We start from the raw sequence: 27,729 nt of genomic DNA on the forward strand, positions 1-27,729 counted from the left end.
AGACTTGAAAGTTGCATATTTTATATTAAATGGGACCAAATTAAGTTTGAAATCTGACTTTCATTTTCAGATGTGTGCAAAAATACACTGATACCACTGGTGTGTAAGATATGTCAAGAGTCACTTCAAGCAGACAACAATGTCATGTTACCAGTGGTTGCAATGCAGTTGGGACAGTTATGTCATGGGTTTTCAAGTAAGTTGTATATATACATAAACATATAAAGTTTAATCACTGAAATTTTGTTGTGGTTAATTAAAGATGGATGAAAAATGATTTGTCGTGAAGACTGTGTAACCGTGTCCTGGCCTCGGTGTGTGTTAGTGTTCATATACATACTCCAATTGGTTGCATGTACCAAAATGTGCAGACTATTCTGACCATCATAAAATTGGTATACCTAGAGTCATTGTCGATAGGGTCATGAGTCCATTAAATTAATTCTCTTTGCCCCTAATTCTGCTTCTTAATTTGTTTCCTTCAATGTTACTTCTTAGCTAATCAGAATTTCTGTTGTGTACAAGAAATACATGGACAATATTCACAAAAAATGTTTTCTCAAAAAGCAGTATATAACAATAATAATTTGATGCTTTTTATTTGTGGCCTAAAGTTAGTTCCTATTTTAATCTAATCCCATGGACTTCCATTGACACTTTTTGGAAATGCTGCATACTTGTACATGTTAGAAGCATGTGAATTATATTTAAAAACATTTAGGATTTTCTATTTGCATATTCTCAACGCATTTCCCAGATGTGAACTATAAAATAAAAAACAATTTATGGCTAAGTATGGTATCTATATCCAATCCTTACAGTATATACCTTGAAAACTTATTACATACCAAAATGTCATATTAATATTCCTGGATATTTTATCAAAATTTCTTTCTCTCCTCAGATTTTTTAACAGATGATCAGAAGCAGTGGTTTATAGACTTCTTTAAGAAGTTGTGTAAAGTTGGGCTTTCAGAGAAGAGTAAAGTCAATGCAATGAAAGATATGGAGAAGGAATCTCCCACAAAAGAAGGAAGCGAGGTGATATTTTATGGCTTTTGTATCCGTTATGATATATTTTTTACATGCTTTATAACATAGTCTGTCATGCCTTAGCCAAAGTGATAATTCAGTTTGGCCTTTGAAAAGAATATTTGTAGGGCAAAATCAGTTCAAAATACAGACCCAAAATTAGTCATTTTTCCAAACCTGCATTTAATTTGCACTTCATTTTCTTTTAATTTGCATTAATTTTGCATTTTATTTGGTTCTGTTCACATTTCATTCACACTTGCATTTTTTGACCAATAGACATTTTAAGATATCAGGTTGGCTCTAAATGAAAATGTTGCACTGCAGACATTCAGATCTGTCTGTCACATTGAACATATAGATTTTTCTGAATGGATGGTCATATTGGCTTTGGGTTTTCAACGAAAGGTTTCTAATGATGACGAAATGAAATTGTGCCAGTCTTACATCCAATATGGCTACTATAGTAGCTAATTTGAAAATCTTGTCACTGTAACATATTAGGGATAGTTTCAACACTTAAAAGTTAAGTTAAAAAGATAAAATGTTTTTTTCTTGAATTCCTGGAATTGTTCGCAGACAATAAAGTGGCCTTATCTTCAAGGGACTTACATGTCATGATAAATTTAGTACCTTGACCTCTCCCCCCCACACACACACACAAAAAAAAAGATAAAGTTCATGGAGTTAGGAAGAGGTTGGGGTCAGAAGGTCAAAGGTCAAGGTCATTGTGGCTGAAAGAAAAGGGGGTTTTGCAGAATAACTTTTATTCTAGAGTGAGTTCACACAAATAAATTGTGGATGGCATTAATTTAAGATAATATAGAAACCTAATGATTCTGTGGTGTAAAGGTCAAAGGTAGATAATGTCAGTCTGATAAGATAATGGTTTCTTGACATTCAGTTTAGTTCAAGACAGTGTGCCTTGACCAAAGATCCTCATAATTAAGATCTCCTTGTATATCAAACTGCATTTATCACTTTGCATTTTATTTGCTTTCAGTTTTCCTTTTGTTTGCATATGTTCTGTATTCTGTTTTCATTTTTTGGATTAAATAAACTCTTTCAAGGTCCATATAATGATATGCATACTTTTTGATGCCTTCACTGTAGGGTACATTTTAAGTATATATTTTTATAAAATATACTCACTTTTAGTCAAGTCTAACTACAAACTGCACAGACCCCTGTTCTGCAATTGCATAATGCACTGGCAGATCTGGGTCTAAGTAATTTGTTGGGAGGAATCCATAGAACAAACACATTATGCAATAGCAGCTCCTCAGGTCTCACATTGGACTCAAAGTTGCTTTGCATGAGGTAGAAAACCAAAGCCATGTTCAGCTTTAGGGTAAGGGGATGTGACTTCTTCCACCTTGTACCAGTTCTGATGTATTGTGGTTGGGTAATTTATTTAAAGAAGTAATCAATTTTTTTGGTAAAATATTTTTTTAGTATAATACCTGGTCATGTCATGTCCCAAGCCCTACCCTAAAGTTACCTCCCTATAAGTGTGCACTTCTGCTCCAGTAGTAACTGCTAATTAATGGATTTGGCCCTCTATCCATAGTGAAACCACTTTTGTCATACTTTTTGTCTCGGAAAGCAGATGAGGTTTTTGCGATTTAATTGCTAGAACAAACCAAAAAGGGTGGTTCATGTTTTTTTTCTCTAAATTTTAACAGGTCTGATTTTCCAAGGTAATAGTGATAGATGTTCTGGATATTTGTTGTGTCTAAAACATAGTTCACCTTTTTTCCAGCTTCCTGTTCAACCGGATATGCTGGAGAAGGAGCATCGCTTTATAGAAGCTAGAAAAAACTGTGCATTTAATTTTCCTGTAAGTTGCATGCAGAATGGAATAACTTTTTTCACATATAATTTTGAAGTATTTTGGTGTACAAGATGGATCTTTTTGTTTATTGTGGAGATCTGTTATTATTGAATGCTACTACTATCACAGCATGGAATTTATTGTATTTGGTAACGAGATTTACTTTTTATCTATCCATTAAATATTTTCTGTATATATCTGGATGAACCTTCAGTATTTACTTTCCTTAGTCAAAAATATACATTTTAGTTCATTTATCTTTTACCATATATACTCACTTATAAGTCTAGTCAGAGTGCAAACAACATAGACTACAATCTGCCTTTGGATAATGTGCTGGCAGATCAGGATCTGTGCTGTTTGTGTTTCTCATTACTCCAAACAAACTACAGAGCCAGATCTAATGACACATTGCTTAACAGCAGATCAAGGTCAGTGCACTTTAAATTTAGACTACAATTTTAATCAAGTCCATATGGTAAATTTTTATTGTAGGATATTTTCATAAGCACATAACTTTAAAATAATCCACACTATTGTCTGCTCTTTCTATCTGCAGAGTATACTCTACAAAATTAGGTTTTTACATGTTTGTAGAAAGTAATTGTTGTTTTAAACTCAATTAATTTTTCTTTTAATCTTTGTCTTTCAGGCTATGGTAGTATTTATTGTTTCAAAATCTTTCAAGTCTGACCTGGGAAGTGTATTTTCTAGTCTCAGTAAAGACCCAAATGTTCTTGTCAGAAAAACCCTAGCATCAGGTTTTCATGAGGTAAGTCAAACATTCAGGAGGAATATAATGTTCCATGTGTCTCTGGTTTTATCCGACTTTCTTGACTTACTGCATCAAGTAGAGATGAGGGGGAAATAACTCTTAATCCAGGAAAATCGAAACAGTATTTTCTGAGTCATCTACAAAGTTACTTATAACTATTTACAGTGGTCATTCTCCTTAATGTGTCTAGGTATAACCAGTTTGCTCTATGTAATATAAGTTTTGTCATCGATTCCATTTTGTTGGGTGAATTTAATTTTAGAATGTTCTATTTTATTTATTTCACATAATTATACTTCTTAACTTAGGATATCCAGTTTTAATGTGTTTTCTCATAACCTTTTGATTACCAGTTATTGATAACCAATTATAATGTAATTACTAATCACTTTTGCTAACCAATTATAATGTAGTTACTAATCACTTTTGCTAACCAATTATAATGTAATTACTAATCACGTTTGCTAACCAGTTATAATGTAATTACTAATCACTTTTGCTAACCATTTATAATGTGATTTCTCATTAGCTTGTCTTAAATGATCAATAAACATACAGTTATAATGTGATTTCACAGGAAACATTTAAATCAGAATGTGATCTGTGTAACCTTTTTAAAGTAGCCTTGCTAATCATGTGACCAGTATGAGACAACCATGCTTATATCAATTTTATGGCTCTCTTGAACAGTTTTACTGTGAATGATCAATGTATTAGTCATTATGCCAGTGTTTCATATGGCTGTCAGTCCTCAGACAATGACCAATTTTGTTACATTATTGACCATATTTCTGTTGGGAGGTCAGACTGACTGATGCTCAAAGTCACGTTTAATCTTGTGTAGATTTTATGTAAGGCATTTTTTTACATGCCTGATCTGTTACAAAAACTTGCTGCATTGTTGGTTTCATGAAGTGCAGGCAATGCTTGATTTACACCATAGATGCATTCCTGAGATTATAGTATAATTGAAAATTGGCATGAATTGAAAGTAATTATTTCGCATAGGATGGAAGTATAATTTGATTGTAAGATGTTAGTATGTTTCATGAAAAGATATTATTGAATATTGTTAAGTAACCACATCCTTTTATGGTTCTTTTCGTGCAGCAGTTCTTGTGTACTATTTTTTTGGGGTGTTATTTTGTTGTGACTGAGTGTTGTTAAGTATATTACTTCAGAATATATATTCATTAACTTGCCTTTTTGTAGGAAGAATATTTTGGTTTAGTTTTTTGGTTTGGTTTTGGTTTGAAAAAACACATCACTGGTCACAGAAATCACAACATTATCTCTAGCATTTCTGTTGTTCAAATTAGTATGAATCACTGTTATGAGTATATATTTATGAATAAGAATTTAGTTACATCTGACTTGAAACTTTCATAGATGTTAAACGATTTCAGTTTTAAACTGTTTGTCATTGTAATTAACCATGTGTATTCTATTATTTGTGACCATTTTACATATCCTGTACTTCTCTTTTGCATTCCAGATTGCAAAAACACTTGGCAGTTATGTCCACTTCATACTTAATGAGTTCATCCTCTTGTTGCACGATGAGACAATAGATGTAAGACTTTTTTAATTCCCACTCCTTTTCTGACATTCTTTTAATAGTGTTTCACTCATTTGGTCTGTAACATGAAGAGCTTAAGGTATGTCCTGTTGTCCGTAATCAATTGTCCATCTTTCCATTAGTACTACTGTCCTTTGTCCATAATCAATTGTCCATCTTTCCATTAGTACTACTGTCCTGTTGTCCATCATCAATTGTCCATCTTTCGATTAGTACTACTCCTCCTAGTCTACTGTTAGCATTCCCATAAAGCTTTACAGACATTCGTCCAAAAGTGTAGTTTTACTTAAACAAAAATTGTGCTACTCTGAAAAGCCATATTAAGCATGTTTTCACCAGAAGACTTTGTAGGGTGTCTAGTTGAAAATAAATAAAAATCATGTCTCTTAGATATAAAAATGGAGCAGGCAATGGCTAGATTTGAAATCTTGTCACTACTCTTTCTAGATGAAAAGTCATATCAAGATTGGGTTTATACCAGAAGACTTCTTATGGTGGTGCCAACCTGACATGTAGTATGGCCACCATCGTAGTAATCTTAAAAATTGTTTTGCTGCTGCTCCTAAATGGAACGTCATATCAGCATGGATTTTCAGCAAAAAACTGATTATGATATCTAGTTGATCCTGAATGAAAATGGTAATGATCTGTCCTCAAATATGGCTGCCACAATGAACAAATTGAAAACTGAGTCACTAGTTCTCCAGAATGGGTCATATGAACATGGAGTTTTCACTTAAAGTTTTCTAAAAGTATCAAGTTTGTCCTCCTTGAAATTGGTGCTGGTCTTTCATCCAGTACGGCTCAACAAGTGGCTAATTTGAAAGTCATGTTACTGAAGAATATCAGGTATGGTTTCAATGTTCAGTAGTTAAAAAAGAAGAAATGGTGCTATTTTGATATCCTGGAAATTCTTTTCAGACAGTAGAGCAATTGTTTGGCATGTTCTGTCAGCTAAAACATTATATATTTGATGGTCCAGATGGGGATGTGAAGTTGTCTTTGAGGCAGAGAAAAAGAGGCAACCCAGAGATCACAACCCAGAGGAGATCACAGGTTGTAGATAGTGACAATTTAGTTTGCAAGAGTCGGAGTCAGGGATCTTGCTCAGGAATAGCTGCAAAGCAAGCATACTTTTGCGCTATTAGGGTTTATATGCATAGTGTTTGATTTGGATATGCAGTTCATATTTACATGTCAGTCCTCAGATTAAGTGGTTATTACTCAAACCAGCAGTACCTTTTAGAACATATATTTATGTTGATAATGTTTATACTTTTTTTGCAAGTTTTTTTACCCGATTTTTAAAAGATAAGTCTGTTTAAAAAGGATTAATAAGTACAAATATAGATTTTCAGCCCTATTAATAAAGAATACTGTTAAAGACATTCAAAACAAACAAATATGTTGTCCCTGATCTGGTCCCAAATGTGACAAATTTATGTTTAAAGTAATTTTAGATGATTGAATTTTCATCATTGAATTTTCAAAGCACCAGACAATTGGACAAGGGTTCACAAGGCATTTTTTAGTGATTCTTGACTTGAGGTTAAGAATGGGCAGGCTTGGTTGATACAATTTTTGGGAATCAGAAACTCTCAATTTCCACTTTTCCCATATGTTTTTACTTTGTTTTTTTTACTTTGAATATTTCATTCAAGGTCATCAGAATTTTTTCCTTTATATATTTCGTTCAAGGCCAACTAATTTTTTACGTATATAATTTTTCTCTAATTGCAGGTTCTTAGAGGTTTAATATCAAATTTACCTGATATTTTGTCGTGTTTAATGGTATCTCCAGGGAATCTTTCTGATACAAAGGTATGAATATTTGTCTCTTTGGCTCTGCTTGATAGTCTCTCATTTTCTTATTGCAAACACAGAACATATATGCCAGTTTGAAGTTTGAATTTAGAATGTCTTTATAATGTCACTTATTATTATTACCACTATTTGTATGTTATTATAATGAGATGAAGAAAATGAACGTCAAGATGACATTTAATGATACCCATCAATCACTGGTACTGACTGCCCAGGTGGCCGAGTGCTCAGCATTAAAAGATTAGAGTTAAGACTGGTCGGCCTGGTGTCAGGATAATGTGACTGGGTGGGACATCATGCTACATGTCTGTGGTATGATGCCTCGCTGCTATACATCACTATAAACTGTCACATTGCAGACATAATAGCGATATGACTGAAATATTGTTAAAGCTACGTTAAAAATCCAAAATATACACACATAAAAAACATACATTTGTATGTGGTTACTTGACATTTATGAGTAAAGGAAGAAATAATTTATGAACAAACAAATGAAAAAATATCTTCAGATTTCATTTTTCAATTATTTCTTTTCTAATTGGCCAGTCTTATGACTTCCATGTTCAGTTAATAATCCTTGTTGATATCATCATTTACATTATTGTACAAATTTGTCAGTGACATCCTTAGTAGAGTAATTTTATTCATTGACTTTATCTGTAATTTTACTGAAGATCATGGGAGACAATTCAGTGGTAGCAAACACAGCAGGTTGAGTCCATCTTCCATGTCATTAGTGAACATGTTGATTATAAAGAAACTAATTTATTTTATATAGTTATGGCCCAGCATTGATATGTAGGAGCTCTATACTGATCACCTTTTTAGTGTGTCCACCTATCTGTTAGTCCATTAGTCTGTCCACCTATCTGACTGTTAGTCCATTAGTCTGTCCATCCATTATCGCTTCTTGTAAGCAGTATAGCTCAGAAACCCTTTGGTAGATGAATGGGCCTTGTAGGTGTGCCTTTTAAATGTTGCGCATTTTCTGGCCCAATTTTAATGGAATTATGGCCCTTTCCCATTAATGTTACTCTTTTCAATTGTATATCCTTGTAACCAGCATAGCTCATAAACCATTCCATTTATTCTGATGCAATTTTTTTGTGTACATTTTCTTGTAGATCTGGATGTGCCTTTTATCTTTACTGTCTCGTCAATTCCATTTTGGAGAGAATGATGGCTCTTGAGAATTAACTTTACATCTTCACTTGGGATGTTGCTTGTGGCTGTCATTGTTCAAGAACAACTCAATATAATATGATGTAATTTGGTATAAACATTGTCTCATCAATTTTAAATGGGTCAGGTCTCATTTACATGAGTTATGGACCCTGATTTCATATCCTCTTGATTTTGTTTTTCATTGGACAACTTCACCAAAATTTATGGGATTTCACCCACATTTGGCTTATTGCTTCAATTGATGAGAATTTGAGTGATTTTGATTTTCAGCATTTTATGACATCATTTACAGGAGTTCTGACCCTTGATTCCCTGGCTGTTGTTTGCACAACATGACTTTACTAAGCTTTGCTTCATTTCAACAAGATTTTAGCATACAGACTTATACTGATGAGACATTGTTAAGATTAATTTTAGCATTCCGCATTATCTTTTGGAACTGTTCAATGAAAATGATGATGCTCAGACATCCAGTGTGAAACCAGCCATCTTGAAAATATTGTTATAATGGTGTTTAGTTTGTCTTAAATGGTGCCTATCTTACATCCAATATGTCCACGCTCGATACTTATATGAAAATCTTATTGCTCAAGAATATCGAAGATGGTTTCAACTCCCACCAGTTAAAAAGATGAATTGGTCTTATTATGAATTCCTGGAAATGCTTTTCAGACAGTAGAGCCACAGCCCATCCAGGGACTCTCGTTTTTTCGTATATCTGCTTTCTTACCTTGAATGAAGAAATATAATAATGCTACTACTCATATTTTCTGTGCAAAAACAAAACACAACACAAAGTAAATGAAAACAGCTTGTAGCATATCTTAAAATTATATCAGAACTTTTATATGTGATGAACACTTTTTCATATCAACTGAACACTTTCTCACATCTATTAAACACTTTCTGATATCCAGTGGACTCTTTTTCATATCTGGTGAACACTTTCTCATACCTAAAAGACATTTTTTCATATTTAAGGAACACATTATCACATCTAATGAACAATTATGTAACATCCTCTAGTTTTTTCATACTATTTATATCAAATTCCTTGATTTAAAGTTTATTTTGAAATTAGAGTTTATAGAAAGTTGGCAAAGGGTAGAGAATTAAATGTTATTTTCTCAGCATTGAATTGCTGTCAGATATATATTCAAAATATTCACCTTTATTACAGCTGAATGCAATAGCTGAAATTATTCCAGCCATTCTGACAGCTGAGATAGTAATCTCAGCATCCAATGACTGGAGACTTCAGGAAGAGTTAATGAAGCATTTAGTTTGTCTTCAGGACTGTACAAGCAGTGAGACTATCTACAACAAAGTCATTCCAGTTCTCTTCAATAAGTTAAGGACAGCTGTAAGTATCAAGAGGCATAATTACCTAAGCACAGTACTTCCTCCCTCAAATGAGTATTGCAACTACAGATTTTACAAACATACTAAATTCCCACTTTGAATCCCATAATCACATGAATGTTAATAGAAAACCTTGTTATAATGAATACCTTGCTACATTGAACAGTTGGCATGGATCTGTAGTCATTGAGGGACCACTGTTCTTTAGACAGCATGGTTGTTTTTTTGAAGTCCCATGGCCTGAATTCTGCCAAAAAATTTAAATCACTTAAAAACTCGAGTCTTAATTTCAGCAGTTCAAGTCAGAATTTTTTTATTATCCAAGTCTTATTTGAAATTGACCATTCAAATGTCTTATGTCAAGACTAAGGTTTTAAGTTATATTATGAGACTTGGGTCCGATCAGCTGAAATTCAAGTCATAGTTAAAACTGACCAAGTAAATGCCCTTAACTTAACTGTAAGCTTTGGCTCAGTGAAATTGGAGCCTGAAGTTGGCAGAAACTAGGGAACCATGTGTTGCAAGCCACAGGAAACATTCCACACTGTTCCCTCACCCATTACAACCTGTACTAAGATTTTCTCATTCCTGATGAACATGCATAAGCCTACTTAAACAATTACTGTGAAAGCAGGTAAAATTGTCTCACCTTTGTGACCCAACATGACCATTCACACTTAATGAGCAAATCAAAAGTCTCTCTTCTAAACACAGTAACTTATCTGTAGGGATGGATGGCAACCCAGCCCTGCCATCTGGATCTGGTTAGGTTTTGCACTAGCCGGAAATACCCGGACCCACTGCATAGTTCCCCACCAAGGGGATGGACAGGTAGGGAAATTTTGTTGGGTACCTGATTTACATTTGATATGTAAGATATTGTTACACTGTGTTGTTGATGACAGTTTTGTTTACCCATACTCTTGAAGAATGAGGAATTCTCAGCACAGGCAGCCACTGGGGATAAAGGAGTATAGCAGATTGTCTCCCAAGACTTGTGATGATGATGGAGGGACCACTAAGTTTAATGGTTGACTTTAATTATATTGAAAATGGGGACTAAATCACAGACACAAACCTTTCATAAAACTCAACTTGAGTTCATATTGAGCTGAAATTTTCTGTTTCTTTGCAATAACAAAAAACATTGTACAGAGAAATTGAATATTAGTATCGCAGTGTTAAGCCCATAATTTGCTTTCAAAATGGATTGTACTGAACAAGTAATCAGCATGAAAAATTGCAGCTGAATTGTTACTCAAACTTGAGATGTTTTATGAAACCAAGACTAGAACACAGGCACAGATACACTATCCAAGGCAGGGTTTTGTGGTGAAGTGCTTTGTCTGGAACATTAGATGTTGGAAGCTTCTTGTTTTCATAAAATAATAATGGCAAAAGCCTTGTGTTAAGCAGTTGGTGAGAAATAAATATCAATTTTATGGTGGCAACAGTTGCAGTGGTGTCACAAGGCAGATACAGTGTGGGAATATTATAGTATATTTCACAGCTGATATACTAAATTCCACGGAACCCTTGCTCAAAAAAATATTATGAATTAATTTTTTTTAGTATCAGTTTTCATAGTTACAGTAGGAGTGTGTTGAATGAGTGATTACACATTCTCCCAAAAAATTAATGATCACTCAAAATGAGGTGTCTCATAACAGGTCATACGACTGCAATTAATAAATCTGTGCTGGTCTCACAAAACGTGTTCTCTTACCGTGATGTCTATCAAGACAGTTTTTACTGTACTTAAATTTATGAATTAGAGAAGGAATTCCATAAAAGGATAATTGTTTAATGGGTCTTAAAATTCATGGTTTTGAACAACTTTAAATCCATGATGATTGGTACTCAACAAATAATTGTGTATTCGCAGAGTAACTTCTGACCGCAATGTTTGTTCAGCATTTGAAATAGCAGCAGTGTGCATTCAGATATTAAATAAGATGAAATTGTATTTTGATTGATTGATAGAAGATATTTATTTTGATTCATTGATTTATTTCAGAGGGCACTGCCTGTCCGGCAGGCAGCAGTTAGAACTACATTAACCCTAATACGTAGTTTGAAGAAAATGGAGCAGCGTGAAGAACTTCTTCAAATGTTAATTGAAGGTAAATATTTTAACTTTGCAAAGTGCCAATATAAACTCTGTTCCTTGCATTGTATAATAGAAATCAGTAAATAATGTAACTTGGCAAAGTGCCCATATAAACACTGTCCCTTGCACTGTATAATAAAAATCAGTAAATATTGTAACTTGGCAAAGTGCCAATATAAATTTTGTCCCCTGCACTGTATGATGGAAATTAGTCAATATTGTAACATGGCAAAGTACCATTATAAATTTTGTCCCATGCACTGTATGATGGAAATTAGTAAATATTGTAACATGGCAAAGTGCCAATATCAATTTTTTCCCTTGCATTGTATGACAGAAATCAGTAAATATTGTAACATGGCAAAGTGCCAATATAAATTTTGTCCCCTGCACTGTATGATGGAAATTAGTAAATATTCCTTTCCTTGGTTAATTAATTTTTCTCCTTGCAGCATACAAAAGCTTCTTGAGAAAAATGAAAAAATCTTACACATTTAATATGTATTATTGGTGGTTGTTATGCATAAATAAATGTATTGACTGGTTGATTAATCATTTTTTATTGATGGATAGAATGATTCATTGATTATTATTTTGTTTACTACACATATGGTTGTCATCATTTGAATGAAGAACAAGTTCAGAATTTGCAGCGTGTATTATTTGTGTTTGAGCCAGATAATCATTCAAATTTCTAAACAATGGTCAAGTTTCAGTATGGAAACACAAAAACTGAATTATAAAATATGAACAAGAAAAGTGAAGAAAACAGTAATTAAAGAACAAATGTAAGATGGAAATGAATCATAGCAGATTAGACAAAGCCATCTAAAAAAAATCATAAAAAGTAAAAACTTCATTACATAGAGACCTTTATAACAATCTTGGAGTACAGTTACATAGTACTTTATGTTGCATTTGAGGCCACAAATAAAAATATGGGAGCCCTAAAGTAATTGCCTTTTCTGTTCAGCCATTGATCTGTTAGTCTACCTATTCATCCATTGGTCCATTAGTCTAAACATTCATGCATTGGTCCATTAGTCTAAACATTCATGCATTGGTCCATTTGGCTAACCATTCATCCATTCACACTTTTTAAAATCATTATAGCTGTACAACCCTTATACATAGTTAGATGTTGTTTGATAGGTAAATTGTGTATTTACATGGATGTACCTTTTAAAGGTTTCATTTTTTAAGGTACAGATTACTTTTCCCCATCCATATTAAGTCTCCACTACTGCGCATTATTGTAACCAGAATAGCTCAGGAACCATCGGCATATTCTGATGCATTTTGGTGTGTACATTGTCCCAAAACCCTAGCTATGCCTTTTATGGGTTTTGTCTTGTCAGCTCCGTTTTAAATAAAGTATGGCCTTTGAGAAATAACTTTGATTGACAAGGGCTGCAGATCTAAATCTGATGGAGTTATTTCCCTTCTACATTCATATTACATCTGCACCAACGAAATCTTTAAAGCCAGCATCGTTTAGGTACCATTCAACATATTCTAATGCATTTAGATGTGTACATTGTCCCAAAACCCTAGAAGTGGCTTTTATAGGTTTGGTCTTATCACCTCCTTTTTAATTAAAGTTATAGCCCTTGAGACTTAACTTAATTTACATTTGCTATTGCATGTAACCATTATACCTATGAAACCCTTTCAATGGATGCTGTTTGGGAGGTGTTCCTTTTTTGAAAGGTTTCATTTCTTAGGTCTAATTTTGTTAAAGTTACTTAAATGTTCAAAATGCATCTTTGCTCTGTGATTTGGTGTATAGCCCAAGATCCATGTGACATATTCTGATACAATTTGATGTGTATATTTTCTCAATACCTTATGTAGTTTTTGTCTTGACAGGTCCATTTTGGATTCAGTTGGATAGTTTGGTCCTACATCACAATGACATTATTGCACTTCACAGTTATGGCTCACTGAAAACTAGCTTCACATGGAAAGTTGCTGTATCTTTTATAGCTTAATAACCTTTCAGAATATTCTGGTGTAATTTGGTGTAAACATTGCTTCAAAGACTTGCATGTGTATTATGTGGGTTTATGTCATTTGGAAGATCACTGGCCCCCGATTGCTTGTCTTCCTGACTTTACAACCATATTAAACATATGGGTTCAGATTGGTTGTTGTTGTTGTAGGGTTTAATGCCATTTTTCAGATTGGTAAGACCTTGAGTGGATTTTACTTCCACTTTTTATGTGACATCATTTACAGGAGTTATGGCCCCTGATTGCCCATGCTGTTGACTATGGTTTCAGCAACATGACTTAGATTTATTGAATTTCAAACCTAATTTGGCCTGCAGCTTTATATTGATTATACCTTGATTTATTTTAATTTGAAGTGTTCCTCATTATCATTAAGAAGAGTTGTTTCCCTGATCACTTGCTTTCCACAGCATAATTTTGCAAAGGAATGTAGTATTTCATCCATAGTTAGTATGCATTTTGAGACTTAGAATGGGTTGGATTTTCACATCATCACTTACAAGAGTTATGGCCCATGAATGCCCATCTTTTCCAAACTTTGTTGTTCCAACAGAAATTTTCTGTTAAAAGCCTTTCTAAGGAAACTAGTGAGTGGATCCATTTTTGATATATCCATTGTTACTAGCACTGTTTTTTGTCTGTTTTCTATTTCAGACTTTTGCAGCAGTAGAAGCTGTCATCATAGGAATTTATTTATTGATATGTGCAAAGTGACAATAGAACTTTATTCCAAGGCATTTTTCAAGGAACACTTTTTTGAACCTTTAATTCAGTTACACTTAGACCCGGTGCCTAATGTACGATTACGTTTGTGTTCAGTGTTACCGGATCTTAGGCGGTTGATAAAACTTCCAACAGATCGTGTTCTTCTTCAGCAATTGGAAGCCAGTGTGAGGAAGCTTTTGATCGGAGAAAAAGATCGGGATGTTCAGGCTGCTATCAAACAAGTAAGAATTCTGGAATTTTTTCTGCATTTTGTTTGTTTTTCTTTTTAAGTTTATTCTTATTCTTGTATACGCAATGGTCTCTCATGCACAGTACTCCTCAGATTCACTGCCTTTATGCTTGACATGCACCAAACAATGTATCTACCAAGACAAATTTTCAGGCATGGTTAACAAAGGCAAATACTCATGCTAGAAGGTGATTGACTTAAAAGGTTTATGATGCCAGGTGGATTTTCTGTAATTATTGCAGTAGGAAAAGCAATGATATCCTATCTAGTCCCCTTTAACTGCAGTTGTAGATTTTTTTCTTCTTTCTGTATTGATTGCTTGTTATCCACAATTAGGGCTGTAGGGTAGTCTGCTCCAGTACTCTTAAGTTCTCTATTTGCTTCACTGTAGGGTCAGACCCAAATCTTTCAGAACTGAACAGATACATTGAGATCCAGAGACCAGTCTCTCACTCTTTAATGCCTAGGTAGAATATTATGTTTTCTTTCATCATTATCTAAATCTTCTTAAGACACTTCAATTGGAGCTTCCTTTGAGGACCTTACCCTGGAAACTGCCCTCCGCGAAATTCATGCTTTATCATTGGAAAAGGATTGTTTACACTTCATTGATAACTACAATTCTTTCTCATTTTCCTTGCCAAGCTGGGATTCCAGCTGAGAATTGGCTTGTTTTGGTAGTTCCTGTTCGTATTGAAATCCCCAGTCTCTATTGTATCTGAGCTGGGGGTGATCAACATACACTCCTTAATCCAGTTAGAGCTTTGTATTTCTATATCTCTAACTTAAAACAGAACAAAGGGGTTGTAACTGTGTGTTACAAACATATATCTGACATTTCAGCTTCAGCAAACACTTTCATGAGATTAATTTGTGTGGCCTATTCAAAATTGTATTATTCCTTCATTGTGAGAGTTCTCCCATACAAATCAAAGCCCATGAGATTATCTGTATTGCTAGATATTGGAATTTTTTAATCATTCTTTTTTGGATATAATGAATGCTGCCTTCTTAAGATCTCACTCCACTTTATTGTCATTTTACCTTCAATCAGTGTCACACTAATGAGGATATTTGTGCTTCTTGTCCAGCTGTATTAGCCCAATAAGTTTTTCTTCAGTGACAGCTATGGTAAGTTCACATTAACAGCCACCTTAGGTAATCAGTCTCCCACAGGGCTGGCAAATTTAGCAATGAAATACTAACAGGCAATATATTAATGCAATTAAAATGTGGGCTTTTTTCAGGAGGTGAATATAATTTTAATTACATAATACTTACATGCTATTATTGCCCAGTTCCCTTCTCCCTCCCCTTCTGATGTTCTTTTAGTCTTGTTTCATGTCAGAAACGACAACATTCTTATTGTTGGAAATGGACCAAGGCATCAGACTGGGATCAAGTTGTATTTTTGTTCTAGATCTCCAATTACTAATTGGAGGAGGTAATAATCTCCTTGGACTGGTGACAAATGCCAGAAAAGATAATAGGAATGCAATAATAGCAGGTAAGGATTACATAATTAAAATTTTAACTTTGAATTACATTTTGCATATAAGATTATAACAATGCTACAAAAGAATTACATTTTACAAACACAGCATTCTTATCAGTAATTTTTCACTTTTCAGGCAGTGGAAGAATTAGATAAAATTCCTTATCAGATTGAATCTGTAAGTATACATTGGTTTGTTATTGATTTTTAAAATAGGATTCATGATCAAGAAATGAATTTCCTTTTTTGGTACAAAAGTACAGTTTGATTTCATTTTAATAGAATAACGACGTCAGCAGAAGTCATGGTGCAAGTCTTGTAGGGAAAAAATTAATCTGCAAAATAATAGCTTGAAAGTCTTTTACCACAAAAAGTTATTAAAACAGTCATCAGGTGTTTCATTGATAAATATTGCATCATTAGAAAGTACAGGAAATATTTTATTCTCTGAATACTATAATTTTTATAAAGTTTGATTAGATTTTTATGTTAGGTGATGTATGACAGTATGTAAGTAATTAGCCAAACTATGGACTGTAACCATTTGAGCTAAGGATTTTACGTCATGCCTTTATATTTTTTGTTCTGAACCTTTTACAGAATTTGACCATCTTTATCTTTTTTTTTTCTTTCTTGTTTACATTTATTTGGAACGGTATACATCCATCCATCTGTCATCAATCTATCCATTTATTCTGATTGGTCTATGTACCACTTCTACACCTTTTGCAGTTGTTTATTTAAGACATCTTTATTCACTCACAAGCCCATGAATTATCCCCTCCTTGACTTTTTTCCCCTAAAAAATATTTTTAAGGTAGGGCATTTAGAGTTTACCATGGAAGAATGACTATCTAGTGTTTTTAAAAGACCATTAGGTGGTTTCTTGAAGGTGAAAACCATATTCATTCAGCATAACCATTAAGTGGCTGCACTCTTTTACTCAGGAACACTATGTGATGATATTTTTTGACATTTTAGTGACTAGTCTTTGGTTATACTTAACAGATAGATGAAAGCTATAGTATTTCTCCTTGCATCAGGCCCAGAGATTATGGATTCAAATTAAGTTCAGACATAACTAAATTCTGACATGTATTGGCTGACATCTGATCACAGACCAATCAGAGACAAGTAATTTCTGATGCATGATTGGTGTCATAATTTGTAGTTGTGTCTGCTTTGAGTGCAATAAAGATTTTATAATACTGGAAACAGGTGTTTCTGGAGAATGCTGATCTTAATAACACATTTACCCCTGGAGGTTTTTGTCATTTTCACCTGAAATTCAAGTAGGAAACACATTTTGATAGCTATTTCTGAATGAATCCTAATACATTAATTTCCAGGTGATTTTCCAATAACCTAATGCTTTGTTGTGTTAGAAACATTGATTTTCATTGGTTAATTCGCTCACACATCAGCAGAAGGGTAAAAGTTGATTTTTAAAATTTTTTTTGTTTTGTTGTTGCTTTATGGACCCATCATTTTCATATTGAGACCACTCTTTATTCCAGATGCCCATCTTATCCTACTTTTCACAAAATCGGATTCTGACCAAGGGCAAATTTTGGCTGGAAAATAATCGGGTCCAAAAAATGAGGTTTTTCTCTCTGTACTTTGTAGTGCAACTAGAATTTCCAGATTATTTGGTGTCATTGTAAAGCTACATCTGTCTACCTTTCTATAATACCACCCACTTTAGTGTATCATACATGGCCTTGACACAACGAGCTCGGCAGTAGGCTACTACCTCCTGCCATGTAAACTCGTCGCCAGGGGTTAATGAGTTAACAAGGATTTTTAAATTTTTTTTACAAATCATCAGGGAATGGCTAATTTTTTAATTTATGTGCAATGTTGATGCACAAGTGATTAAATACACAAGGAATATTTGAGTAGGAAACAGTTTGAAAGCTATTTCAGAATACATCCTAATACATTAATTTCCAGGTGATTTTCCAATAACCTAATGCCTAGCTGTGTTAGAAACATCGTTTTTCTTTGGCTATTTTGCTCGCACATCAGCAGAAGGCTTAAAGTTGGAGTTCTCTCTTTTTTTGGCTGGACCCATCATTTTCGTATCAAGATCACTCTTTATTCCAAATACCCATCTTATGCTACTTTTTATAAAGGTTCATACTGGTCTGCCTTAGATCTGAGACCAAAAAGTCTCAAATCCGGACACAAATTTGGATTCCATCCACGGACGAATTTTGGGTGGGAAAAAATCGGGCCCAAAATATGAGGTTTTTCCCTCATTATTTTGTATTGCAACTAGAACTTCCAGATTATTTGGTATCATTATAGAGCTACATCTACCTACCTTTCTAAAATACCACCCACTTTAGTGTATCATACATGACCTTGATGCTACAGAGCTAGGCTACTACCTCCTGCCATGTTAACTCGTCGCCAGGGGTTAATGAGTTAAATGCAGAAAAGAGAAAACCAAGATAAAAGCTCCAAACTCAATATATTAATGTTATTTTAGCACACCAGGAGGATGTACATGGAAGAGGACATAGATGACAAGAAAAAGGAAGATGAGGAGAAGAGATTGATAGAATTGGTAAGCAGTTATTTTAATCACTGAAGCTTCTGATAAAATTAATACAATTACACATGTTTACAGATATCCTTCTAGTATAAAATTAAATCTATCTAACTTCCTGCACTTTATACACAATAATAATAATAATGATAATAATAATAATAATAATAACTTTATTTAAAGATGGTAACACAATTAGCTAAGAAATAATCTACCTTGAGGCCCTCATACAAAGGAATTTATTTATTTTAGCTGCATCTCTGAAGCCACTGGATATATTGGGTTTGGAAGAAGTAAATAGTGTGGGCATTTCTAATCTCAACTGGAATATTATTCCAGAGCAGTGTTCCAGAGTATTGGAAACTTCTTTTAAATAACTCCTTATTTGGTTTGGGAATTTAATACTGTTTGGTAGACATGGATCACAGGTGGGTAGCCTATACTGGAATAGTGATTGAAATATCTTTATATCTTGCCCCCAAATTATTTTGATCTCAGCGAATCACTATGATCCTAAGATCAAGACTGAGTTATTAATCTCAACCAATCAAAAGAGACCTTTCAAAAGTAAAGTTCTCTTTGATGGGTTAAAACAAAGTCCAACATTTAATGATATCCAGACCTGAGCAAGTACAAACAGATTGTTTGGCTCAAAATAATTATCTTTAAAAATATATGTGTGTCAGACCATTACTCCCTCAATCATCACAAACAATGTCAGTGCCATTACACTATCAGGGAAATGAAGAGTTACTGTAATGTTACAGCTACACTTTTGTGTTTGACAAATGAATGAGAGGCTTTCTGATCAGTACGAGTGGCTTTCTGATAGGTATGAGTGGCTTTCTGATTCGTACTAGTGGCTTTCTGATAGGTACGAGTGGCTTTCTGATAGGTACGAGTGGCTTTCTGATAGGTACGAGTGACATCAAGCTAATCAATTACAGATACATACTTGCCAACCTTTCAGACAGCGTTAGGGGTTTTTCAAGACTCAAAAAGTGTTTTGTGGTCCCAAGGGGGTCAACTAGTGTGATCCAAAAAAGCAATATTGTATAATTGAAAATAAGTTATATACTGATATAAACCTATAGAAAATGACCATATATTGAATTTGAAAAAATAAATTGTTTTTGTTTGAAGCATTTAATACCAATGCTGCAGAATTTTCCAGGTATAAATATGTATACAGAATATAATATCCTGAATGATGCCATTTAACCAAAATGATTCAAACCCCCCCACCCCCCGCTGAGAGCTGTTTATATGTAATTATATGTAACCATTGACATTGTGCATGCCCCTATTATTAGATTTTGCACCTGGCAATGCCACAGTCGATTTCAAAAGCATTCATACTTCAAGAAAATAATTCATAGAAAAATCTCACTAAACAGTCATCTTAAGCAGAGATGTGGAATTATTTAATTGGAATGGATAGTTCCTGTGTTACTTGCAGCCAGGAACATGTCCGTTTACATATCTACTGATTTTGTAAATGTTACACAAACAGTAAACTGAACTAATCCGTTTTATGCATTCATCTTGTAGCCTTATTTAATCAAGCAGTAAATAGCCTTGGCATTGTGGTGCTAGTTTTGCTAAACTTTACTCACTCTACACATGGCTCATTCTTTACTGAATCTCATCTGCCTTTCAACATTTTGCCTTCAAAAATGAATCACTCTGCTTCTAACTTTACAATTCCCACAACCAAAGTAATCCTGTTTTGAATTTAATGGTTGGAGTAAACTCTGATTTCAAGAAAATGTTGCTGCTCAATACAAACTAGTTAATAATCTTTAATAAAGTTTCTTATAAGATCATCATACAAGGCAAGAAAGTGTAATAACCTTTTGTTTCTTCAACTCACATTCTTGATTTACCTTTCTTGAGCCAAATTGGGTTGTCCCACTTCATGTATGTTACCACTGCAAATAATGGGTTCTTCCACAGTCATGTTGAAAAGACTTGATCCAGGCTATCATCAGTCAGTTAAGTGATCTGTGCAATGGTGGTTGAGGGTTATTTACTTCCTTCTTCATTAACCTCAGTGGCAAGAAATTGTATGAACTGCCTAGTATTGATAATTTTCCATGATCATTAAGTATGAAGCTATGAATTTGACTGTTTATTGTTTAAACAGGCTGCAGATTTGTGGATCCATTGATCTCTCAATCTCGATCAGTCGATCTCTCTCAAGTAAAAATTGTATTTTTATGTAACGCCAGATATATTTTTTTCAAGATTTGTGACATGTTGCCTCTTAGCAAGTTGGGGCTAAAGAGTAATGTCCCTTTGATTTTCATCCTCTCTTTAGAAAGAAACTGTTCAAGCTTCACAGTTAATATGTTTAGCAACCTGTTAAATTTTGCCTTGGTGTGAGGGGCTTTGACTATGTCATCTCTCCTATTATGATTCAGCAAGATGTTAACTTTTGCCTGGTTGTGATGGTCTTGGACTGTAAATCTAACAGTTATGCCTTTTTAAACTAGGAGGACAAGGAGTTGAAGAAGGAGGAAGAGGCCAGATCTGTTAAGGGAGAGAAAGGGAGAAGTGGTTCATTCTCCAGTAAAAAGGACAATGGAGGAAGTAAAATCCCAGGACCTAAAAAGGGTAACTGTCTCCTTTTTTGTCTGATTGCTTCCATCATATTTGTCTCTATCTCTGAATTTCACTCTTTCTGAATTGTCAACATTTATTAATACACATATATTAATATGCACACAGATCCACATACAAACTTGTCTCTAAATGTAACTGAATTATTTGTTAATTTGCATTAATTAGTTGTATTTTTACTATCCTTTTTGTATAAAAAAACCCACAATAAATTTGGGTTTATCTCTTTGTTATTTTAGGTTCAAAAACAAATGTGAAGCAGGAAAAGGAGAAAGAAAAAGAGAAGGATAAAGAGCGTTCATCCTCAGGTGTGAAAAGGACTCCAAGCACAACAGCTGGAGCTGCTGGCACTACCTCTTCCACAAAAGGTTGGTATCCACAGGTCAGCTATATGCCCATGTGCCCAGTCACTCTGCCACTGTTGTCATGTGTTTTGTTCTGACATTTATGTGACCATGTTCCTAGCTGGAAAAATCATTATCTTTTATATGTATTGTAGGTAAGTTGCATAGAAAGAAATACTTTTCTCAAGAAAATGAACATATCGTTAGCTTTTCCAGCAATGTCTACTTGTTTTGGTAGAAAACACTGTTACTGATTTGTTCAAATGGCATATTTATTTTCATTATCTAGTTCACATCTTAATTGGTTTTAAAAGATTCATTTTGTGATGAGTTATATTTTTTTTATTGATTCTTGGGTAGGAAGCTGTACCATTTTCTCTCAATTTTTTTTACAGAATCACTATGTTAACATCAAACATTATTTTTCCGAAGATTCATGTCTGCAGTTTCAATAACCGCTATTTTAAAAGATAAATATTAGATAAAATAAATTAAGAATTTGATACAGATATGATAGGATTAAAATTTTAGTTATTTGTTACAAGCCTCATTCATGCCAGTTAATTCTACTTTGTTCGTTGGACTTCAAGCCTACTCTGCTTTGAATCATTTTGGAAGCAAATACAAATGAAAAAATTGAGGAAACTACAAGAAACCATAGGGCATTAATGCATCTTAATTACAATATTAAATAGTCTTGCATCGTTATAGATGTTTTCAGCACAGAAATGAAATACTTAAGTTAAATCACAAATATGAGAGTCAATCCACTTCAGATTCTTCATTTAACTTTGTGTAAACTAAAATATGATGCATTGCCTTTTCTAGTTGATTTACTAGTATATTAGAAGATTTAAACTAGATTAGAACTGTATGCAGAATCTGTGCACAGCGTGACACATCATCACCACAATGCATGCATACTACTTTTACAGACCTGCCAAACCTTACAATTTGACCATAAATCTTACTGAAAACCCCCTAAATTATGGGCTAATGGAATAATAGGAAAATGTATGAAAATGTAATCTTTGTAGTCAAGTCCAGATATTCGCTTGTTCAGGTTTGATTTGGCTCATGGTGTCTTATTAGCTTCAATGTAGTTGATCAGATCAGAGAAACAGAATAACTTTAAAAGAGTACATCAGATGCTTCAATCTACCTATGTTTTATGTAAACCACTTGCATGATTAAGCTGTTGCTTATAGCATTCTTTTTAATGTTCAGTCGATGTCAACACATTTAGGGCAAAAGGGACAATCAGTCTCAAATAAAAATTTGAAACAATCAGTACAGCACAGAAAATATAAAAAGAAATATTCAAAGTCATGGTGGAAAGAAGCAGCATAGGAAATAGTTATGTATATTGGATATCATATCACATTGATTTGAGATGCAGGGAGATGATTGCCGATGTCATTTGAATTTTTTTAAAAAGAAGAAAATAATAATTAATCATATTAACAGATCTAGCAAGAAGCCATTTTGCTCCAGTAGATTTGGAATTGCAGTTTATGAAACTCTACTGGAGGTAATTAAGATGTAAGGTGTACTTTACAAACCATTCCGTTGAACATAATGTCTGCCTTCACTTCATCAGAACACATTTCTGAAGTTTTCAGATGCATGTTTTCCAAATATCGAAAATATCAGTAAATGTTATTTTGGTATACCTTACTAAAAATTGGTCTAACTTGCAGAAAAATATTGACTGCCTTACTGAGAAAGCCTTGTTAGGGTTTGTATCAGCTTTATCTGAACTTTTGCCCATCTAGCCTATTTCCACACATCTTACCGTGGCAATGTTTCACAACTCTCTAAGAATACACAAAAAAGCAAGTAATGCTCATTGATAATGAACAATAACTGGTATGAAACATTTTAAAAAATTGAGAACTAGATTTCTGGTTTTTAGTTAATGATATTTTTAAGTAAAATACATTCTTCAGTTGGATATTACATTGAAAATGTACAATTTATTAAATAAATTGAAGATGATTGGCATAAGATTGATTCATATGCACAAATTAAACAGTTCTTGCCATTTGTAACACAAATCAAGGTATGCTGGAACTTGATAAAAAACTTATTTGCGAGGAAGATGTTGATAAACTTTCCCATTTCCTGCCCACAGCATCATAAAAAAAGAAAATGTAGTAAATTCTTGGAAAATCAAATTATGCAAAGATTTCTTCATATAGACAAGAGTGATATGTGATCCCTGTTGTGCACAAATGGTTTATATTTCTAAACAGTGCTGAACCTGGACAATTGTTAAAGGTATTTATCATGCTGTTCTCATTTTTGGTTGGACTAAGATTCAAGTAAATGTGATTTTAAGAACAATTCAACCCCTGTTTTCACAGATGGAAGTATTCCCCAATTTCTGTATCCTACCTACCACCGTCATACTCTTGAAGGTAAACTCAGTTGGCATTCTGCCATTGCACTCTTGCACACATCTTTTGCTTGAGTCCATGTCAAAATGCTTATTAGCAACATTTGTCTGAACTGCATTAGCAGACAGTGGCACAAAACCGCACCCCATATGACAACAAAATCCCACTAATTGTAATGCTCTTTAGGAAGTTTGTAGATATGTGATGTGCATCACTATGCACTGTTTATATGTGACATGCATCACTATGCACTGTTTATAGGTGAGACAAAGATCTTTTTAAAATACCTTCACATTTTAAAATATTTACAAATTGTCACCTTTTTAAAGTGTGATGAGATATATTTATCACACCATGGCAAACAATATCCATGCAGTTTAATATAATCATTAAGAACCAACTTGTTAGAAAGTAATTTGCATCCCATTTCTTTAATTTGTTGGACATTTTGGGAAGTGAATGAGAAACCATTCAAGTTTAGGAAGAGAATTAGTAAATTCACATTGAAACACAGCAGATGTGCCTATTGCTTTCTATGAGTATGCCAGAGGAAACTCTATTTTAACTTTGAAAACATTATTTCATTAATTTAAGCTTGCTCAGAAACTCGGTTCAGCACAAAAACACTTACCAAGACAGAAAGTGATTATACTCAATTAGGAAAAAAAAAGGAAAAGTTGAACAGAAAAAAATAGTTGCATGATGGCATTTGGACATGGACTTCTACTTAAAACTCCATCTTGCATACTGATGATTCCACCCAGTTTCTTTTTGACTTTTGACTACATAGAAGCCTTTCTTCTTTGGTAGGTAATCCATTGATTTCTCAAATCTTTGTAAATGATGACTAAGCATTTTTAGATCATCTGGCTGGAACATACAGTATAGTCTTGTATCCATCATGTATCCATCAACAATTGCTATTTTAAACTTCTGCTCAGAAAGCACTGGATCTGTTTGGAAAAAATTAGCAGAGAGCATCTTGGTGTCAAGGGCTTCCAGATTTTATCAAATGATGCTGATCGACCCAATAGAGATGGCCATCAATACTGTAATTTCTTGTTTGATGAACTGAAGTTAACAAAATTTAATGGAAAGCATTCTGGCATAGATGGGTTCATGCAGATGATGTTGTTCCACATGGGTGCCATTACTGAAAATAGAAAACATTTAAATAGCATCTGAAATTTTTTTAACCAAAATTTATAGACAGCATCCGGGCATGAAGTGATTTCACAAATGGCCACACTTATTTATAAACACAGAATATGACCAGTTTGGAAGAAAGCATGCAGGCAAAAGGATTTTAAGATTGTAGAAATAATGCCAATCAGCCATCAAGAATATCTGCTAAAGATAGTTAAGCCGTTAAAAAACTTTTAAAAAACTATGCTTAACAGAATTTGACTATTTGACAGAAAACATTCATATTTGACAGAAAACATTCGTATTTGACAGAAAACATTCAGAAATGATGGTTTTCAGATTTGTACAAATGAAGCTCTGAATTTAATAATTTCTTTGCAAAATCCACTAAACCAAATTCAGAAGATATCGTCTTTGCTGTCTTGAAGGTCTCTCGGGTTTATACAAACGACAGTGAAACAATACAGGAATTGTGAACAAAACTTGTAAATGACTTCTTAATAAGCGTAAACAGAACTTGACTAAATTTGACAGAAGGCATCCAAGCAAGAAAGGGATTTTTACAAATGATGTCATCTGCCGTCATATATGTACATCATTACTAAAATCAGAAAACCTAATAAGCAACTCCGCAGAAACTGCTCAACAAAATTTCATAGAGTTTGACAAAAATAATCATGGCATGAAGTGCTTCATTTTGTCAGATGGTGCTAATCTGTCCACGAGATATGGAAACTATAAACATACAAACTTTCAAATGACTTTGTAGAGAATTTGATTGAATTTAAGAAAAAGAATGGATTTTAACCGCTGCTTGCATCCTGTGATGATATTGCAGCTGAGAAGATCTTAGATTATTTATAAGAATGTAGTTTATATTAAAAAGAAAAATTGCAAAATTGACTTCATATTTTAAGTGTTTTACCATTTTTGTGTTTATATTGATTTTGTATGCCTATATGGTATACCTACACTTGCTCAGCACTACAGCACTATACAGCAGAACCATGCTGATGTGTCATTGAATCATGTATATGCACATGTGTTCTTCTTATAAATTACTCAACAGAATTTGACCAAATCTGACAGCAAACATTGAAGGGAAAAAGGGATAAAAATTTTTACATTTGATGCCAGTAATCTATCAAATATTGCATTATTAAAAATTGTAAAACTTCTACACAACTTGTTCCAAAAGCTCAACCAAATTTGACTAAATTTAACAGCTTGTTCCAAAAGCTCAACCAAATTTGACTAAATTTAACAGAAAGCATATTGCCAATCTCCATCAAATATGATAGCAGTTACTAAAAAGAGCAAACACTTTTTCTCAGAAAATTGAAATGCCATCAAATGTGGATGAAGATACTCCTTATCCCTACTTCTTGGCCATGGCTATCAAGCAGATGTCAGCAGTTAAGTGATCTCAGGCCCACTTTAGTCTCTTGGTTGCTCACTAAAGTAAATGAATGCACTGAACATAATCTTCAATCTGTACCGAGTTGTAAATTTTAGAAGCATTGGTGTGTGTGAATGCATCTAGTTTTGCAAAGGAGGAACCCCAACATAGAGTAGTTGTGCTCAGTTTGTATATTTATTGATGGCAACCATTCCAATCATCCTATTTGTATTCTTCACTCCCATCACCCTTCTCATCTGAATTCAGAGTAGTTAATTAATTCCTGCAGCCATAAAGATGTTCACCATATTTCCTGTGAGAATCTGAAACCAGTAATGATTGCAGTAACGTCGGGAATCTTCCAATCTGATGCACTTTACTGAATCCTTTTTTCTGGTGTTTTAATGAGTTTTGACTAGGTTAGGGTAACCATTTAGATGTAGACTTTAATGAATTTTGATTGGGTTAGGGTAGCCATTTAGATGTAGACTTTAATGTATTTTGACTGGGTTAGGGTAACCATTTAGATGTAGACTTTAGTGTATTTTGACTGGGTTAGGGTAACCATTTAGATGTAGACTTTAATGTATTTTGACTGGGTATGGGTAACCATTTAGATGTAGACTTTAATGAATTTTGACTGGGTATGGGTAATCGTTTAGATGTAGTTACAACTTTAATGAATTTTGACTGGGTTAGGGTAGCCATTTAGATGTAGACTTTAATGAATTTTGACTGGGTTAGGGTAACCATTTAGATGTAGACTTTCATTCGATAGTCAGGGAATATCATGGAATTTTCACTTTGAAGTTATTGAATTTTAGTCTGAAAGAACATGTGTAATATGCTTGTAATTATGTTGATGTAGATAAAATTATTGTAATTTAACTTGAATATTTCATGTCCATCACATAAAGAGTTTGTATATAATAGATTTGTAAGATGAAACTTCCATGTGACTGTCATTTGGATGAGAAATTCTGATTAACACACTTAGCATAATAGATCATGTCGGATCAACATCTCAAGAAAATTTTCTTTGGGCTCACAATGATTGGTTAAATGGGTTTATGCATGTTCATGAGAAACAAGGAAATCA

General features: G+C 33.7%; 1 protein-coding gene across 6 annotated transcripts in view; it reads left to right on the plus strand.

The window, feature by feature from the left end:
• The window catches only part of LOC149804578 (serine/threonine-protein phosphatase 4 regulatory subunit 4-like), a 256,122-nt gene that overhangs the window by 172,956 nt on the left and 55,437 nt on the right, over nucleotides 1-27,729 (plus strand). For 3 of the 6 annotated variants that reach the window (XM_089941767.1, XM_089941759.1, XM_089941784.1), the window contains 14 exons: nucleotides 71-196; nucleotides 905-1,041; nucleotides 2,795-2,872; nucleotides 3,519-3,638; nucleotides 5,137-5,214; nucleotides 6,961-7,041; nucleotides 9,413-9,595; nucleotides 11,612-11,717; nucleotides 14,371-14,663; nucleotides 16,303-16,344; nucleotides 18,661-18,738; nucleotides 21,216-21,336; nucleotides 21,582-21,710; nucleotides 24,053-24,106. In XM_089941767.1, the coding sequence (XP_089797893.1) occupies nucleotides 71-196; nucleotides 905-1,041; nucleotides 2,795-2,872; nucleotides 3,519-3,638; nucleotides 5,137-5,214; nucleotides 6,961-7,041; nucleotides 9,413-9,595; nucleotides 11,612-11,717; nucleotides 14,371-14,663; nucleotides 16,303-16,344; nucleotides 18,661-18,738; nucleotides 21,216-21,336; nucleotides 21,582-21,710; nucleotides 24,053-24,106 (1,626 nt within the window). The remainder of the gene's footprint in view (nucleotides 1-70; nucleotides 197-904; nucleotides 1,042-2,794; nucleotides 2,873-3,518; nucleotides 3,639-5,136; nucleotides 5,215-6,960; nucleotides 7,042-9,412; nucleotides 9,596-11,611; nucleotides 11,718-14,370; nucleotides 14,664-16,302; nucleotides 16,345-18,660; nucleotides 18,739-21,215; nucleotides 21,337-21,581; nucleotides 21,711-24,052; nucleotides 24,107-27,729) is intronic. The other 3 variants (XM_089941776.1, XM_089941790.1, XM_089941798.1) reach the window with 1 other exon arrangement.

Source organism: Sinohyriopsis cumingii, chromosome 2 (genome assembly GCF_028554795.1).
Source record: "Sinohyriopsis cumingii isolate HCF-2022 chromosome 2, ASM2855479v2, whole genome shotgun sequence".
NCBI lineage: Eukaryota > Metazoa > Mollusca > Bivalvia > Unionida > Unionidae > Sinohyriopsis > Sinohyriopsis cumingii.